Consider the following 16,492-nt stretch of genomic DNA (forward strand, 5'->3'; position numbering starts at 1 on the left):
CGACAGCGGGATACTGCCTGTACTGGATGTGCTGTGTGTAGTTACGACCAGCGTAAAATTGCACAGAACATGAAGGAACAGTTGGAACGCTGAAATTCGCGCCCAATAATCTGCTTTTAGGATAAGAATGTCCTGCTCCATGGTTAAGTCGTTAATGTGCTGGTCTTTGGTCACAGGGGTCCCGGATTTGATTCGCGGCAGGGTCGAGAATTTTAACCATAATTGGTTAATTCCCCTAGCATGGGGACTGGGTATATGTGCAGTCTTCATCATTATTTCATTATCACGACGCGCACGTTGCCTATGGGCGACAAATCAAAAAAGACCTGCACCAGGCTTCTCTGGAGGCCACACGGCATTTCATTTCAGGTTAAGATTTTGCAGTCACACATATCATGGTTACAGCGTCATTGCAGGTGTTTAAAAGTGATTATTCTAAGGATATTTTCACCAACTGAAATGTATCGGCCTGTATTGTGAGTAATCAGGGCCAGGATAAAGCTTCACGGCACGTGAAAAAGCAATTGGAACTCTGAAATACGCACCCAAAAAAATCATGTTTAACTGTTACTTTTAGGATGAGAATGTTTTCATTCATTCTGAAATACACAGACAGTAGATGTGTTTACAAATATCACAAGCAAAACTAAGGTGTGACATTCTGCATAGTTTACTGCCTTTTGTACAGTATACAATATGTTAACTAGTCTTCAATAAAAACACTCTTACAGAACAGCTGAAAACAAAACAGAACATATTAAGCCATTCGCATGTACCGAAAAAGGCCAGTGGCTAGTGCAATGGAACTCATGAATAAAGAAGATATGACAGAACACTCCAGCATGTGGTGCCACACTGTCATTATAAAAAATCAGCTAGTTTTACTCATTCAGGACAAATATTTCAGGTTCCGTATGGGAATCAACGTCTGTATTATATTTAGCTACACTAGTGTCCAAAAGTTAAGCATAAGTTACAAGTAAGCAGGGCAACAGGAAATAGACCGCAAATCGATGACATATGCACCTACCAACCTTACGTGTTCGCTCTGTATAGGAAAAGTATTCCCTGCTTTGACTTGCGCTGTTATAGTGTGCAGAGTGTAGCCTCGTGGTGAACATGACAACATAATGGCACAACAACGCCATTTGGATTCCGTTTTGCATGGTAGAATACTCGGCCGCCTGGAAGCAGGCCAGACACAGATTGAAGTCTCTGTATCCTTGGTGTGCCACAGGCTTTGGAGACAATTTCAAGCAGGGCTGTTTGCCAGCGGTGTGTATCCCGCTCTCTCAAGCACGGAGACGGGCCCGTTTACTGTGGAGCCGTCAAAATTGAAACTGGACCATGAACGAATGAAAGCATGTGCTCTTCAAAGATGAATCCCGCTTCAGTTTGCAGAACGATTCCCATCGCACATTAATCTGGAGAGAACCAGGTAGCCGATACAACCACAGAACATCGTGGAACGGGACTAGTATGGTGGTGGCGGCGTCATGGTGTGGATTTAAAGATAAAAATTTCATTGTTCCGTATTGAAATTATTGATGTTAAAAATTAAATAATTGAAAAGGAGGTTAACGTCATGGTGTGGGGCGGCATTATGTCGAATGGCCGAACGGACCTGCACATCTTCACGGGTGGTCCGAGGAACACTCTTGACGCTCGGAGATAGAGGGATGAGGTACTGAGACCACATGTTCGACTTTTTAGGGGCGCTGTTGGTCCAGACTTCCTCTTAATGGACGATAATGCCCGACCGCACCGCACTGCTCTGGTGGATGATTTCTGGCTGGGGAAGACATTCATCGCATGGACTGGCCAGCGAGGTCTGTGGATCTGAATCCTATAGAACATGCCTGGGATGCAATGGGGAGGCGAATTGCATCCCGTCAGCCTCCACCAAGGACCCTCCAACACCTTCACATTGCCCTATCGGAGGAATGGGATTGACTGCCACAAGAGCTCTTGGACCATCTGACAGAGAGCATGCCATGTCACTGCGAAGCATATTTGGCCGTTAGGGGTAACCATACACCCTATTAACAGCATATTTTGTTGTGGAAGACATTGCCAAGTTTTGTTAGTTGTTGTCAAAAGTGTACCTTAGTTATCAGAACCCTTCTGACACTGTTTTTTTGGACAAGTTGTGTGACATATGGTGTGTGATTCAGGTTCTATTTGTTCAGCAATCCGTCTGACATTCCTATCAGGCGATATGGCCTTGTTTAGTGATTATGCTTAACGTTTGGACACTAGTGTAGTAGGCAAAGGGCAGTGCATAGTGGTGCTTTTGATGGGACAGCGAGTCACTGTCTTGGATTCGCTTGAGAATGTTTCGAAACAACTGACACTTGGTGTTCCAGAAAAATGGAACATAACTGAGGACCGGCACAGTGTGCCGAGACAGGGACACAGTGCCCAACCCTATACTGAAAATATACTGTAAACTTTCTTCAGCTTATTCCAGTTATTTTTGGGGTTGCTGGAGCTATGCAGACTCATTTTGGTTTTGGTCAAGGGTTTAAGGCTGGAAAATGAATTCAGAAATGGTTAAACAATGAACCTACCTGACATGCACATGGTATACGACTATCAGCTTTTCAAACTTTTTTTTTTTTTTTTTTTTTTGCTAGGGGCTTTACGTCGCACCGACACAGATAGGTCTTATGGTGACGATGGGATGGGAAAGGCCAAGGAGTTGGAAGGAAGCGGCCGTGGCCTTAATTAAGGTACAGCCCCAGCATTTGCCTGGTGTGAAAATGGGAAACCACGGAAAACCATTTTCAGGGCTGCCAATAGTGGGATTCGAACCTACTATCTCCCGGATGCAAGCTCACAGCAGCATTTTCAAACATTGAGAATGCATGTACTTATTAGGCAACACAGCACTGCTGCTACAGACCAGTGCTGTATATGCAAACCTGTCCCAAATGTTAGGGGTTTTGAGCCCAAATTTAGATCATATTTCTTTACAATTACGATAAGTCTTTAAAAGTAATTCCTCTATGAAGGGCACAGTAAACACCACAAATATATAAATTCACACACAATACTTACAACTTCAAATTCATTCCAATACATCTAAAATTTATTATATCTCTCTTCATAAATATTTTATCCATGGGGATATGTTGCACCTAATTATTAATCCTGTGCAAAACTGTTTTGCAATTTTGGTGAGAGTAGTATAAACATGATCTGCTGAAAAATAATTCTGGTAGTGTGATTTTAGGAAAGTGCTCTTACAAATTCTATTGTCTCCTACACAGTATAGTTGGCAGTTGTCACCTTGTCTGTCCACAAATAAATGACAGCAAATAGTTTCGTTGTCACTGGTTCAAATATTGAAACTTGTACTCTATAAATATGACATACATTGGCCCAAGAAACATACACTATGATATTACACAACCTGAGCTTTCCATTGCCTGTTCCTTAGCAATTTCGAGTGCATTTTCTTCCATTATTTCATTGTTACTTCTCACTTCCTCAGTTCGTTCAGTGCTGTTACTCATCTTGGTGTCTATCCTTGAGGATTTTTCCTCTAAACTCTCTGAAAGAACACCACTTTCTCTTTCAGCTGAGCCTGATGTAGTAGCTGCCAGACTTGTTGTATCCTGATTGGAACTGGTCCTTCGGGATCGACTGCTGCGTGGCGAGGACGGAGGAGGTAGGGTAGTAACTACTTGCTGTTGCTGCTGCTGCTGTTGCTGAAGCTGCTTTTGCTGAAGATGTTGTAGCTGTTTGGTGCTCAGAAGTTTATTCAGTACACCCAATTGGTTCTGGATTGCAACCATAAAGGGCTTATAACCCAAACTGTGAAACAGAGGAACAAATGTCATTCAAACAATTCAGTTTATGAATATTTGAGATGATATTGAGGTTTATCTACAAAAACACTTCTCTCCCATCCTGAAGGCTGACCATTTAGGATTTTTAAAGAAAATAACAGACAAAAACTCTTAGAAATTCTAGCAATGGATGAGGCTCCAAATCAATGATATACAGCGTGTAACAATAAGGTAGGCCAAATTTTCAGGACACATTCCTCACACACTTAGAAGAAGAAAATACGTTATAAGGACATGAGTCCGGAAACACATCAGCACATCCAGGATTGAATGTGATGGCGGGTTGATGCATGTATCAATACTAACGGATTGCATTTTAAACATTTCATGTGGTATGTTCTGTTCCTGTGTGTTTCCCGTGATTAATCTACTTTGTAGAGTTGTAGAAAATGAGTTCTAACATGGAAATAAAGCATTTTCAGACCCATGTCCATATAACATTTTATTCTTCAATGTGTGTGGAATGTGTCCTGAAAGTTTGGCCTACCTTATTGTTACACCCTGTATAAGTTATTACATTAAAAATCAAATTTCATTCAGGCTGGGTAGAGAAAATACTGAATGGAAAGGAATAAACTGTGGTGTTCGACAGGGCTATCCTCTGTCACCTTGCTGTTCAAGTTGTATGTTAATGCCATAATGAGACAGTGGAGATAATATATGGCATCCTACTTCAAAATAATCAGTTTCTCGACACCCTCCTGCGTGTGGATGATCCCATTCATTTTGTTTATAGTGAAGTAGTGTTACAGAACTCAGTAACCATCTACACTTGATAGCAAAAAAAATATGACATGGAAATTTCTACCACAAAGGCAAAATTTATAGCTTTCAAATGGGCAGAAACAGTGAAGAGAATTTCACTGAAAATAAATATTATAACAAGTTAGATCTTTTACATATTGGGATATATGGTGACCTACCTAGAAGAATTCGATTTGCACATTAAACTAGAACATTCAGGATAATCAATTAAGTTTTCAAAACATTAAAAGTACAAAAACACACAGGACTGAAGATTTAGAAAATTATGGAAAGACCCGTTATCATCTATGGCAGCGAGTCTTGGACCATTTGGAAACACAATAAATGAAGTCTTAGCACAGTTGAGATGAAATTTCTGAGAAAAACTACAGGCTACATTGGATTACAAAAGGAATGAAATATAGCCTGTAGTTTTTCTCAGAAATCAACTTCAGCATGTCTGTCAAATGGGAAGGTCCTGAATACCTAGGCAGATCCTTCATTGTGTACTACGAGGCAGAAGATCAATTGGAAGAACTTGGAAGAGATGGCAGAAGATTGTACACTAGGTCTAAATTTGTATTGAATAGGTGGACCCCCATACTTCAATTTATTGCTTTGTGAGATGATAATATTATTACTTTTTATTATATTTCTTAATGAGATATATGAGTTAAATATAAACCTTTATAGTTAATTTGGGATGCAAATAAAATTACACATTAGCATTTTGCAAAAATGACATCTTCTTGAAATTATATCTGGATGTTACCAAGGTACCTACTAGGCCTAAACAATGTACATAGTTTTGAATGAACACATATTATATACAAATTAAAGTAGACCTAGCAAGTCACTTCACATCAGTAACTGAACTGTATTCAGCAAAGTAAGTAGCAACCATTATACAGTAATAAGAAGAAAGAATAAAAGATACACTCTAGAACAGAGGTGCTCACGCTGGGCATTCCGTCCAGCGGGCGCCCAGCACTTTAAGTGGGCGGGCCGGCAGGCGATGAGTGCAGCGTATGCTATTCAACCAGAGTGACGTTGTGGCTACATCAAAGGCCGTAAAGGTTGGGCGAAGTTCTTCCAGTCACTCTTGATCACTGCGGTGATATCAGAGTTTGAAATGGAGGCAGAAAATAATGAAAGAAAGGGGGCAGAAATCCACATCATTTTCAATTTACGTTGTAAAAAATAAGTTATTTATGTTCATTGCAGTTTATGTATTTTGACTGGATACAATAAAGATTTAGGCCTACAACCTGAAATATTTTTATAATGTACATAATGAATTACAGTTTTCACTATTCAATTTTAAGAGGTGCTTTAGAAACGTTTCTAATACAATACGGCGTTAAGGTGGATAAGTTGTGGCTTGTGGTGGTTTGGGTTAAAATTGTCTGATAAACTTATCAACAATTCAATCATGCTTACCGTGAATAACGCCAGTTAGATTATTTATTTGAAGGCATACTGTATATCAGTCTGGTAAATATATTTACACTGTTGATGTACTTTAATCTTGGATAGTAAATATCTATGCTCTCACTCATGATGAAACTCTCTCTCGCCATTTAGAGGCTTGCTATTATCATCGGACGCATGTTAAATTTTAAATACTATTTTCAGAAATTTGGTGAACAGAGAAAGTCACACAACACTGTGCAAAATCAAGCAGTAAACTTGTTGAATTATGTATTTATATTACTTTTTGCTTAATGAATTACAGGAAGTTTACTTTTTAAAAAAAATGGAAATACTGTCATGTCAGTCCAAGGAATTGTAAATCGTAGCTTGTATGCTTAACCCTGTACCTTTGTAGATTGTAACAAAAAGTTATAACAAGTCAGTTTTCTTTGAATTAATAAATACCGGTATAAGAAAATAAAACTGATTGTTTATATCGAGCGCAGTATAAATTAATCCAGAATATGTCGAGGTCAGTTTTTTTTGCGATTATGGCGCTTTGTTTTAAATACTGCACCCCAATCAGCATTTTTCTGAGTAGTGGAGGAGAGCTTCGTAATCAGTATCACCAGTGAACGTCAACGCTTCCTCCCTTCCTTGCAAAGTGTGTTACTCTCTTGCTTCACTGTGACGTATGTTTGTTATGTAAGTTCCCGCATTTACGTCACACCAGCCCAGTCGCAATGGGCGCCCAGGTGAACACTTCTGCTCTAGAACTTCCAAAGTGTGGGTTTTTTTTGTTTTTTTATACCACCCAATCACTTGGATACCACCTCACTGGCCACGATGATGGTCAGAAAGAATCGACTTCAGCATGTCTGCCGAATGGAAAGGTTCTGAATACCAAGACAGATCCTTCATTACAAACTGTGAAGGAGATGATGATAATGTTAATATTATACAGTATTTATTAATGAGATTTGCATTTATTTGAGTGTTCCATCTTAGGTTAAATATTTGTAGTGAAACCTGCCTAACGACCATCTTCACTTTGCAGTCACCTCAATAAATGGCCATTTTTCTCTGGAACCGATTCATTTTCCCATAAATTCTGTGTTAATATCACCTCCTTTAAGTGGTCACACCGTGCTCACTGGCCAGATGCATTTCACAAACTGATCTGAATGAAACGACCAGTCGTAACTGCTCTGAATACTTTGTCCATTCCAGAGACAGACACACAGTAATAAAGTCAAACTTTTTCACATTTGGCCATCCAAACAGCACAGTAGTTTGTTTCTCTTTCCTCCAGGTGCACAATAAATACAGTCCTTCCTCATCCTCTCTTCTCCATAGCCTACCATTAAACAAAGTTGTAAATTATCTGCAATAATGAATGGGATAGCATGATAGAATAAGCCCACAAAATGCAAACTCATTTTAAAATGTTTTTGGTTGGAAAAATGTGTTTTATTTTATTAGCTTTCTGACAATTATCAAGGTTGCAACAAGGACAAAGCATAACAAAGACAAATAATATATGGTTAAACAATTGACAATAAAAGATAGCAAAATACTAGAAGAGATTAAGAATAATAGGACATTGCTACATAGCATATATATGATTTTGTAAAATCGCTACAAATCCCTTAACTGCCGAGACTGTAATCTCTTTGATGGTATTATTTGGGATGCCTAGCAGTTTGCAGGTCTTTACAAAAAAGGTTGGGAATCGTTTCACAGGCACTCACCATCAATTCAATCACCTCAGTACGTTCAAGATTGTATTTATGTAGGGCAATGTCTTCTTCTCATTGTCAACCTGCTATGAATGGTGTGAAAATGTTGCTCATAGGATCGGTTGGTGTATGCATTTCAGTGGGCTTGGCAGACTGATATGTAATAGCAACTCTGGCTCAGTGAGGAAAGCAACGGGAAACTACCTCACTCCTCATTTCTCTAGTACGCCTCTTCAGTGATGCCTAGGCCATCTATGACAGCTGATGGCAGAGCTGTTGAGGATCCCACCAGTGGTATCGCTGACGGACTGAACATACATACATGCATTTTAGATGTCTTATACTTGCACGGAAGGTACCCGATGCCCTTAAAACATCGTGGCTTATCAAACTTTCCTATGATGAGAAGAGTCTCTCGCTATCCTTGCAGTACGATTTCCCGCCATGGCACTACTCTCGTAATATTCAGAAATGCCCACCTTCCCACGTTATAAAGTATCCTAAGAGCCATTAACGCATGCAGTCACCTTGATTTGCAGTCTAAACCTTTCAAAAGCCACGGGAAAAACTATTTCCGAAATGTATCCAACAAGGTGTATGTACATTATTGAAATGCACTTGGATAATCACTGGCAAACATAACCTCACGCAACGATAAAAAAAAAAAAAAAAAAAAAAAAAGGCACGATTAAAAGATGAGGACAAATTATGGGTCCCCGGTGCAAGTGCTTTATTGTTTGGATTACTGTACTGTTTGCCTTTTTAGATGCCTTGAACTGGCACAGAAAGCAGTAGCAGCGATTGGTGCAAAAAAATATACAAACAACAAACAGTACCTGGATTTGTGGGATATAGTGGATGGGGAGGGGGGCGAGAGAGGGAGGGGATTATACTTCAAAACTGAAAAAGTTACAAAATGGTAAGTTTTTTAATGCTCTCTGAGTGAATTTCCACAGAGAGATAAAGGTTGACAGTTTACCAACTTAAGTGCGGGAATAATAGTTTTTTTGAGATTTTGATTTAATACTATACAATAAAACTTTCACCAAAGGAACAATATTACAGTAAGTGATTAAGTGAATGCTTTGGTATTTGCAGATGATGTGGTGATTTCGGCAACGGGAGAAAAGGAAGTACAAAGAGACTGGACATTTGGAATGAAAATCTGAAGGAGTTTGGAATGGCAATTAGTAAAAAGAAAACTGTAGTCAGGCACTGTGGAAAAGAGAAAAAGAGAAGCCAAGTGAACATAGACAGAACAGTTAGAGAATGTAGAACAGTTTACATATCTGGGTAGCATTATTAATGGAAGTAATGAAATCAACCCTGAAATTAATAACGGACTAAGTAAAGGTAAAACATTTTATCATCAAGTCAGAGAGCTTTTATGGGATGACGAAGTACTCAAGAGAACAAAATTAATATGATATAAACAGTTTTTCATACCAATTGTAACATACAGATTAGAAACTCTGATAACTAATAAGAGAAGCAAGACTGAGATGGTTTGGACATGTAAAAAGAATGGGAAAGGAACGGGTAGCAAGAAGGGAATTGGAAAGAGAAGTTAAGGGAAAGAGACCATTTGGAAGACTGAGAAGAAGGTGGATGGATCAGATTTGGAAGGACATTAGAGAAGCTGGATTGGATGTGGCGGAAGTAATGGAGCAGGAAAAGTGAAAGGACAGAAAGGAGTGGAGGAGGCTTGTTAACTACACCCGAGCAACTGGAGTGGGACATTGATGGTGATGATGATGGATGATGATGGATGATGATGATGATGAAGATATACAATTAAAAAACCATTTAGTGTTTGACTGAACACTAAGAAACTAACAAGTGCTAAAGAGACCACCAGACTGACAAATGTGCGCGGGAAGTGGGTGAATCATACCTCAGTGTCCATGACCTTGGCAAAAAAAAAACCAAAAAATAATAAAAAATTTAAAAAAATCCTGTTACCCTTCCTCACTGCACATGCAAAGTCTCCACTAATTGCTGTGGTGCTATACAAATCGGTTAGCCGCGACGAACGACATTTTGTGCGTATTTTCGTTAATACGGTAATTTTGTTAATAATGAAAGTAAATAAAGGAAAGAATCAGCTGATAACATGAGGGCTTGTACCAATTTTTTTTAAAATAATTCATATAATTCCAGTTTCAGTCGGCTGAAATGGAATAAAAATGTAATATTTTTTCCATTAAGTCCATCTGCATTGCAACACAGAACACAGTACTGCGGCCCCACCCTTGTACGATTTTCTGGCCGAGCACTTCTCTCCTTTAAAACGATAAGTCCGCTTGGGCTCGGCATTCAAAAAAAAAAAAAAAAAAAAAAAAAAAAAAAAAAAAAAAAAAAAAAAAAAAAAAAAAACCAATGCAGTTACATCGGCATTGATAATGTTGTTCGGACTGTACGAACTGATTATTTGAGCCACGCTTCTTTCCCAACTGTCGGCATCACCAGTGTTCACAGATTCTGCTTCTCTGCACATGCCTGCTATGTGATATTGTGGCGTTACTTAAAATGCTGAATACAAAAGAATTACAATTTCACTCAAACTTAGCAAATATGAAGCACACCGTAGACACACCGAAGAGAATGAAAGTGCGGAAAGGTAACCCTGCACGTTCTATCGTGACACGGAGAAATTTTGAATTTAAATTACTTTGTAGAATACATTTTTTTCAAATGTAAAGGCAATTTTGAATTAAAAGTCTAAATTTCGATAATGGGACCAATATTGTTCTTTGAATTACGAATTATCCGTATTTCGAATTAAACAATTTAAATAACATGCAAAACCGTACCTTATGTTTCCGGAATGAGAGCTTCTTCAAATTACATGGGATTCTGAATTAACCGATTTCAAATTATCAAGGTTCTACTGTATCATTTTCCTCATCCAAACTGCAGGAGTAAGTAATGTAGGGGTTTGCAGATTTTTAATTTTTTATTTTAAAGTCCTCAATCCATTGAGTTGTTGGAGAACAGCTTCCCAATCAGCTCTGAACAAACCAAGACCTTTATCACTTATGATGAGTGAATACCACTGAGTTGGGTGTATCAATAGGCAGCTGTAAACATTTTTTCAGCACTCCTTTGATCATCTTGTCTGCATCAAAAATAAATATTTGAGGTATTTTTGACCGATCTGCTGTTTGAAATACATGAATTAAAGAGGGACAAATTGAGGAGTTGATTATATTAAACTTCTTATCAGGATGCGACAGAGGTGAAGATATCAACTACTCTAATTTAGTCCTGAGCTCAGTATGAGCGGACTTGGGATCAAATATGCAGGCATCAGCAAAGTTTACACTGAGATAGCAGACATATTCATTAGGTGCTAAAGAAGGTACGATGATGTCATCAAAGATATTTAGAGAGTCATTCTGCAGTTTTCCTTTGGAGATGCTAACTGCAATACTAAAATTTAAAAAATAAAAACTCTAGACCGATCTCTTTAAAACCTAGGACAGTCATTCTAGTTAGCTCTATAGCAGACCAGTTATCTTTAGCTACAATAACGGTGTGATCTTTAAAGCCAAGAACTGTAATAGGCTGTAAACCTGGGATTATACCGTAGCTGTATTCATCAGCAACTGTTCCTCAGCCAGTCCACCCCGTATATGATCTGTTGCAAGATTGTAGTCTAGGTGAAAGCATAGAACTGAGCATAACATCCCATTTCAATTCAATAGGCTTGTTTATTTTGTGATTCACCTCGATCTTAGTGATGTTATGTTCCTGAATGTTTTATATTAGATCAGCTAACTTGCTTAGAATAGGCAGGGATTGTACATTATTTTGAAGATTCACATGTCCTACACTGTCGAATGCTTTTCTTATATCCAAGAATACAATTGTAGCATTGGTTGTCTTCTCTTTAGTGTCAACTAGAATCAAACAGAATAGATGTATTCATAAGGGTTCCTGGTGAACTGGTAAAACCATGGTGACAATCACTGAATGACACATATTCCCTCAGGTGCTCGTCCAGCAGTCGCTCAATGATTTTCTGTACAACACAGCAGATAGTGATCAGTCGCCAGTTTCCAATATCATCAGTATCTCCTCTTTTGAGAACTAGCACAGTCTTAGTCGTTCAAAAACTAATAGGTATTTTTGACATTTTTAGCATTTTTGATGCAATGAGAGCATTTATCTCTAATACAGTCTCATTTTTGATGGTCCTCATCAAGATATGGTTGGGCCCTGGGGCAGTCTATGCCAGCTGTTACCAATGAGACATCATGATTAGCAACCTCTGTTTGGAACAACTTATCTAATTTGAGTCTTTCTACTTATACTTCTTCTTAATCTTCTTCTTCTTCTTTTATGACCACATAGGATCACTTTAGTCAGTCCGTTGTTCAGGTCTCTTTGAAGGGATTGTTTGGGCTTTGCGGTCCTCCCAGTACTTCTTCAGATGCTCCGATCTTCATGCCCTTTCCTCAGTTGAAAATATGCGCGTTGTTGGTTTGCCCTGTGTAAGGGTAAAGCGGAGGTTTGCATTCTTGAGTTTTGCATTCAATTTTATCTTATTTGTGGTGTCTTCCGTTGTAAGGCCTATTTCCTTCAGAACCTCTCTTACTTCTCTGATCCATTTACATCCCGTTGTGGTATTTTTTGAGACGAGATTGTGTTGTTTCAGAAGTCTCGAATCCTGCATCCTCAGGATATGTCCAAAGAATCCCAGTCTCCTCTCATGCATAGTATCCGTAATGGGCTCTAGCTCTTTGTACACGACCCTGCTAGGTATTAACCGCCACCGTCCATCTTTCTGGCATCCCTTGTTGATGCAGGCTCCTCCAATCTTCCCCTCAATCCTCCGAAGTCCATCAGTCTTTGATTGTTTATTCAGGTAAAAGTGTGCTTCTGCTGCATATGCAGCTTCCGGTTTTATAACTGTGTTGCATTGTTTTACTTTTGTATTTATTGACAGACATTTCCTTTTGTAGATATCCCATGTTAATTTCTGTGCTTTAGCCAATCTATTTGTTCCTATTTGGATTGAGATTCCCTCATCCAGGCTATGTGCTATTACTTCTCCAAGATATCTAAACTGAGTTACCATTTTGATTCCATTACCATCCATGGCAACTTCTTTTAGCTGTGTTGGTTTTTGGGGCATAATTTCTGTTCTTTCAAATGATATTTTGAGGCCAATTTTATTTGCAATGTTTTAAAGTTCTGATATCTGGGCTCTTGCCTCTTTCACGTCCACTGCTAGCAATGCTAAATCGTCAGCAAAACCCAGGCAATTTGTTTTGATTTTTCGGCCAATCTTTATTTTGGGGGAACATTTCCTAAACCATTCCCTCATTACCATTTCTAGAGCACAGTTAAATAATAGTGGTGAGAGACCATCTCCCTGCCGTAGTCCAGTTTTAATTTCAAATGTCTCTGCTGTTTCACCCCTAAACTTCACTTTTAATTTGGTGTTGGTGAGAGTCAATTTTATCATGTTTATTAATTTGGGGTGCAGTCTAAGGTGTCTTAAAATTTTAAACAGAGTTTCTCTATGGATGCAATCATAAGCTTTCTTGAAATCTACAAATGTTTCTACTTCATTTAAAAGACAGCTATATTCATGTCGTAAACTATTATTTACACTTGAGAAATGGGAAGAGTAAGTGTTCTATACTAGGTGTTCTTTTATTTTACATGCTCATTTATCTGGTTAAATTACTGACCTGACTGCTTTATGCTTTTGACTGTAATATAATATTGCACAAGTTGTTATTTGTACTACCGAGCTCGATAGCTGCAGTTGTATAACTGTCTCCTGTATCCAGTATTCGGGAGATAGTGGGTTTGAACCCCGGTGTCGGCAGCCCTGAAGATAGTTTTCCGTGGTTTCCCATTTTCACACCAGGCAAATGCTCCTGCTGTGGCAGTTGGGAGGGAGCTGTGCCACGCACCCGGTGGACTGCTATAGGAGTCGTGTATATAGCCGGTCGACTGCTGTACAAGCCGCGTGTCTTTCAGCCGTTTTCCATTTCACTACGGTAGACTGTTGTGGGTGTTTGGCCTTGGAGGTCTCTCGTGGCTGTCTTGGGAGTCTATAGTTATAGCTATGATCACCAGATGACAGGAGTAACCAGTTCAAAGACGAATGCAATGTTTCCGGTATGCTACTCACTTCGCGCCTAGTTGCTCCCCTGTGCTGATGTGCTTGTGCTTCTTGACTTAGCTTTCAATCACTTTGAAAATGTGAAAGGCCTGATGACGGAGGAAAGATATACTGTGAGTCTGAAGAAGATGACAATGATAGTGATATGGCATCTGTTTCTGGTGACGAAACGACTTCAATCACATCTTCTATGTCAGGCACGTTCACTACTCCACTTACCACTTCGCCGTCTAAAAGGTCGGCCTATTTCAATGATTCAACTGAAGATGAAGATAGTGAGGATGAAGATCAGGAGCCTGAACCACTGAGCAGAAAACTAAATCGGAAGAAGTAGAACCTGAATCCGAAGAAACATAAGTTTGACGCAGCTAATACCGAACTGAAAAGTTTAGTGGACAATGCTAGTATGTTAACTTTCTTTCAGCTGTTTTTAACACAAGTATCATAACTCTTCCATGCAAGGAGAATGAAAAGTGCTAAAAATATAGTCATAAGAATTTCACCGAATATCCATTACAAATAAAATACTTTTAAACTCTGCCTGTCCTCTCCTCATGTCAGGAGCCAACTGTGGATTGGAGAGCAGAGCGAGACAAGTATCCCATACAGCGGGCTCAGTGAACCACCCGCTGCTTGTGTCCAGAGGGTCACGCCGCCATACTCGCTATGACAGAGTGTAAAGGCCACGGCCGCTTCCTTCCCGCTCCTAGCCATTTCGTGTCCCATCGTCGCCATAAGACCTATCTGTGTCGATGCGACGTCAAGCAAATTGTACAAAAATAGATTTGTACTTTTCACAACACTTATCTTGGTCTCTCTTTGTTGCGCTTTCTGGACAAGAGCTAGTTGCATATTAATTTAGCATAAATAACAGTGAAGTTATGTTCCTGAAGGTTTTATATTAGATCAGCAAACTTGCTTAGAATAGGCAGGGATTGTACATTATTTTGAAGATTCACATGTTCTACACTGTCGAATGCTTTTCTTATATCCAAGAATACAATTGTAGCATTGGTTGTCTTCTCTTTAGTGTCAACTAGAATTGAACAGAATAGATGTATTCATAATGGTTCCTGGTGAACTGGTAAAACCATGGTGACAATCACTGAGTGACACATATTCCCTAAGATGCTTGTCCAACAGTCGCATTTCTTCGATTTTGCCGTGCTTCATAACATTTAATAGGTAGATGTTTAGGAACGGGAAGAACAGTGTCACAATATCATTTACACCTTGATCGAATTGAGTGATGTCAAGATCGTTGGCAACTTTAGCCTTAAACTTGAGAAGATTGTCCTCATATTATGAGAGATCATCACAAATGGGTGCAATGGAAGTTGGTACTTTCAAGTCAGTAGTATTAGTATTTACCTCGTTCATGATCCAGGGTCTGTGGGAAATTTGCTATTGCCTCTCAACAAGGATGTTTCAGTGAATATCAGGGTGGGACTTATCAATGTGGATGGATACCCCACAATTACTGACAAAGAATCAGCTGCAATAAGGACACGGGACCTCACAGCTTGAGCAGTCACGGTTGTCATTCTATCATTATACCTTGAGGTTGAAGATATTCAATATTAGTACCATCAGTTAACAGCATTGTCTTCCAAGGCCCATCATACCAGTTGCCATGGCATTCCTGGGCAGTTACCGGTACTAATGGAATATTTTAGTAATGTACTAGCTGTAGTACCCCTTGTAGACGGGACAATTGCGTAGCATGTGCATGACAACATTTTTGTCCACTCTCCACATTGTTCCTCACATTCTAGGCACATAAGTTGGCATGCCTCTCCACGTCAGCAGTGTGCTGTGACATTCTCGCTTCCTTGCTCTCTGTGGCCCTTTACAGCTTAATATTTTCAGGGCATTATTGCGGATGTTGATTTGAAGGAAGATCCTTCTGGTATTGGGTTAGCATTTAAAAATACTGACAGAAGTAGAAAGCCTTTAAAACGTTGCTGGAATGATCTCAATAGCAACTCTCTTTACAGGCTATGGTATAGAACAAAACTTTGCTGTGGACTATTTTTGTGTAAAACTAACCGTAAGTGAAATACATCAAATTTTGTGCTTCAGACCCCTCCAGAAGCACTCCCTCCTGATGAATGTGTTTTGGAAAACTTATAGCTAAGACCTACTTGAACTTATTCTAAACTGAAATACCAAGTTTAATTAAAATCCACCCATCTATTTTTCTGATCTACTAAAGGACACAGACAAATATTAAACTGAACTGGACATAGGTCATTACAATGATGTCAGTATAGAATTCTTGTAAGAATACAATATTAACTGACTAGAATGTTGCAGTTAAAAGCAATGCTATCATACGAAATGCTAAATGAAATGAAAAACGACACAGCTTCTCATTTTCCACGAACAGTACTACGCTGGCGTTCTAACAGTGCCAGATTCCAGAGCTGGAGTGACCCAGCCACACACAGCGGTGAACACGGCTCTGCCATTTTCTGTTACGTGTGCACTCTCTTCCTTCCTATCGGCACCTTGGAGCAGGGATTGAATAGCTGGAATACTATGATGAACCAGTGTGTCACATACCAGTAGTTATCAGAACATGTATGAACCAGAGGAAT

At 39.2% G+C, this 16,492-nt stretch overlaps 1 protein-coding gene across 1 annotated transcript in view; it reads right to left on the bottom strand.

The window, feature by feature from the left end:
- Positions 1–2,757: 2,757 nt before the first annotated feature.
- Positions 2,758–16,492, bottom strand: part of Rich (Guanine nucleotide exchange factor subunit Rich) — a 629,630-nt gene continuing 615,895 nt past the window's right edge. Inside the window, exon 23 of the mRNA XM_067145638.2 lies at positions 2,758–3,819. Within this exon, the coding sequence (XP_067001739.2) occupies positions 3,399–3,819 (421 nt within the window). The 3' untranslated portion in view covers positions 2,758–3,398. The remainder of the gene's footprint in view (positions 3,820–16,492) is intronic.

Source organism: Anabrus simplex, chromosome 4 (genome assembly GCF_040414725.1).
Source record: "Anabrus simplex isolate iqAnaSimp1 chromosome 4, ASM4041472v1, whole genome shotgun sequence".
Taxonomy (NCBI): domain Eukaryota; kingdom Metazoa; phylum Arthropoda; class Insecta; order Orthoptera; family Tettigoniidae; genus Anabrus; species Anabrus simplex.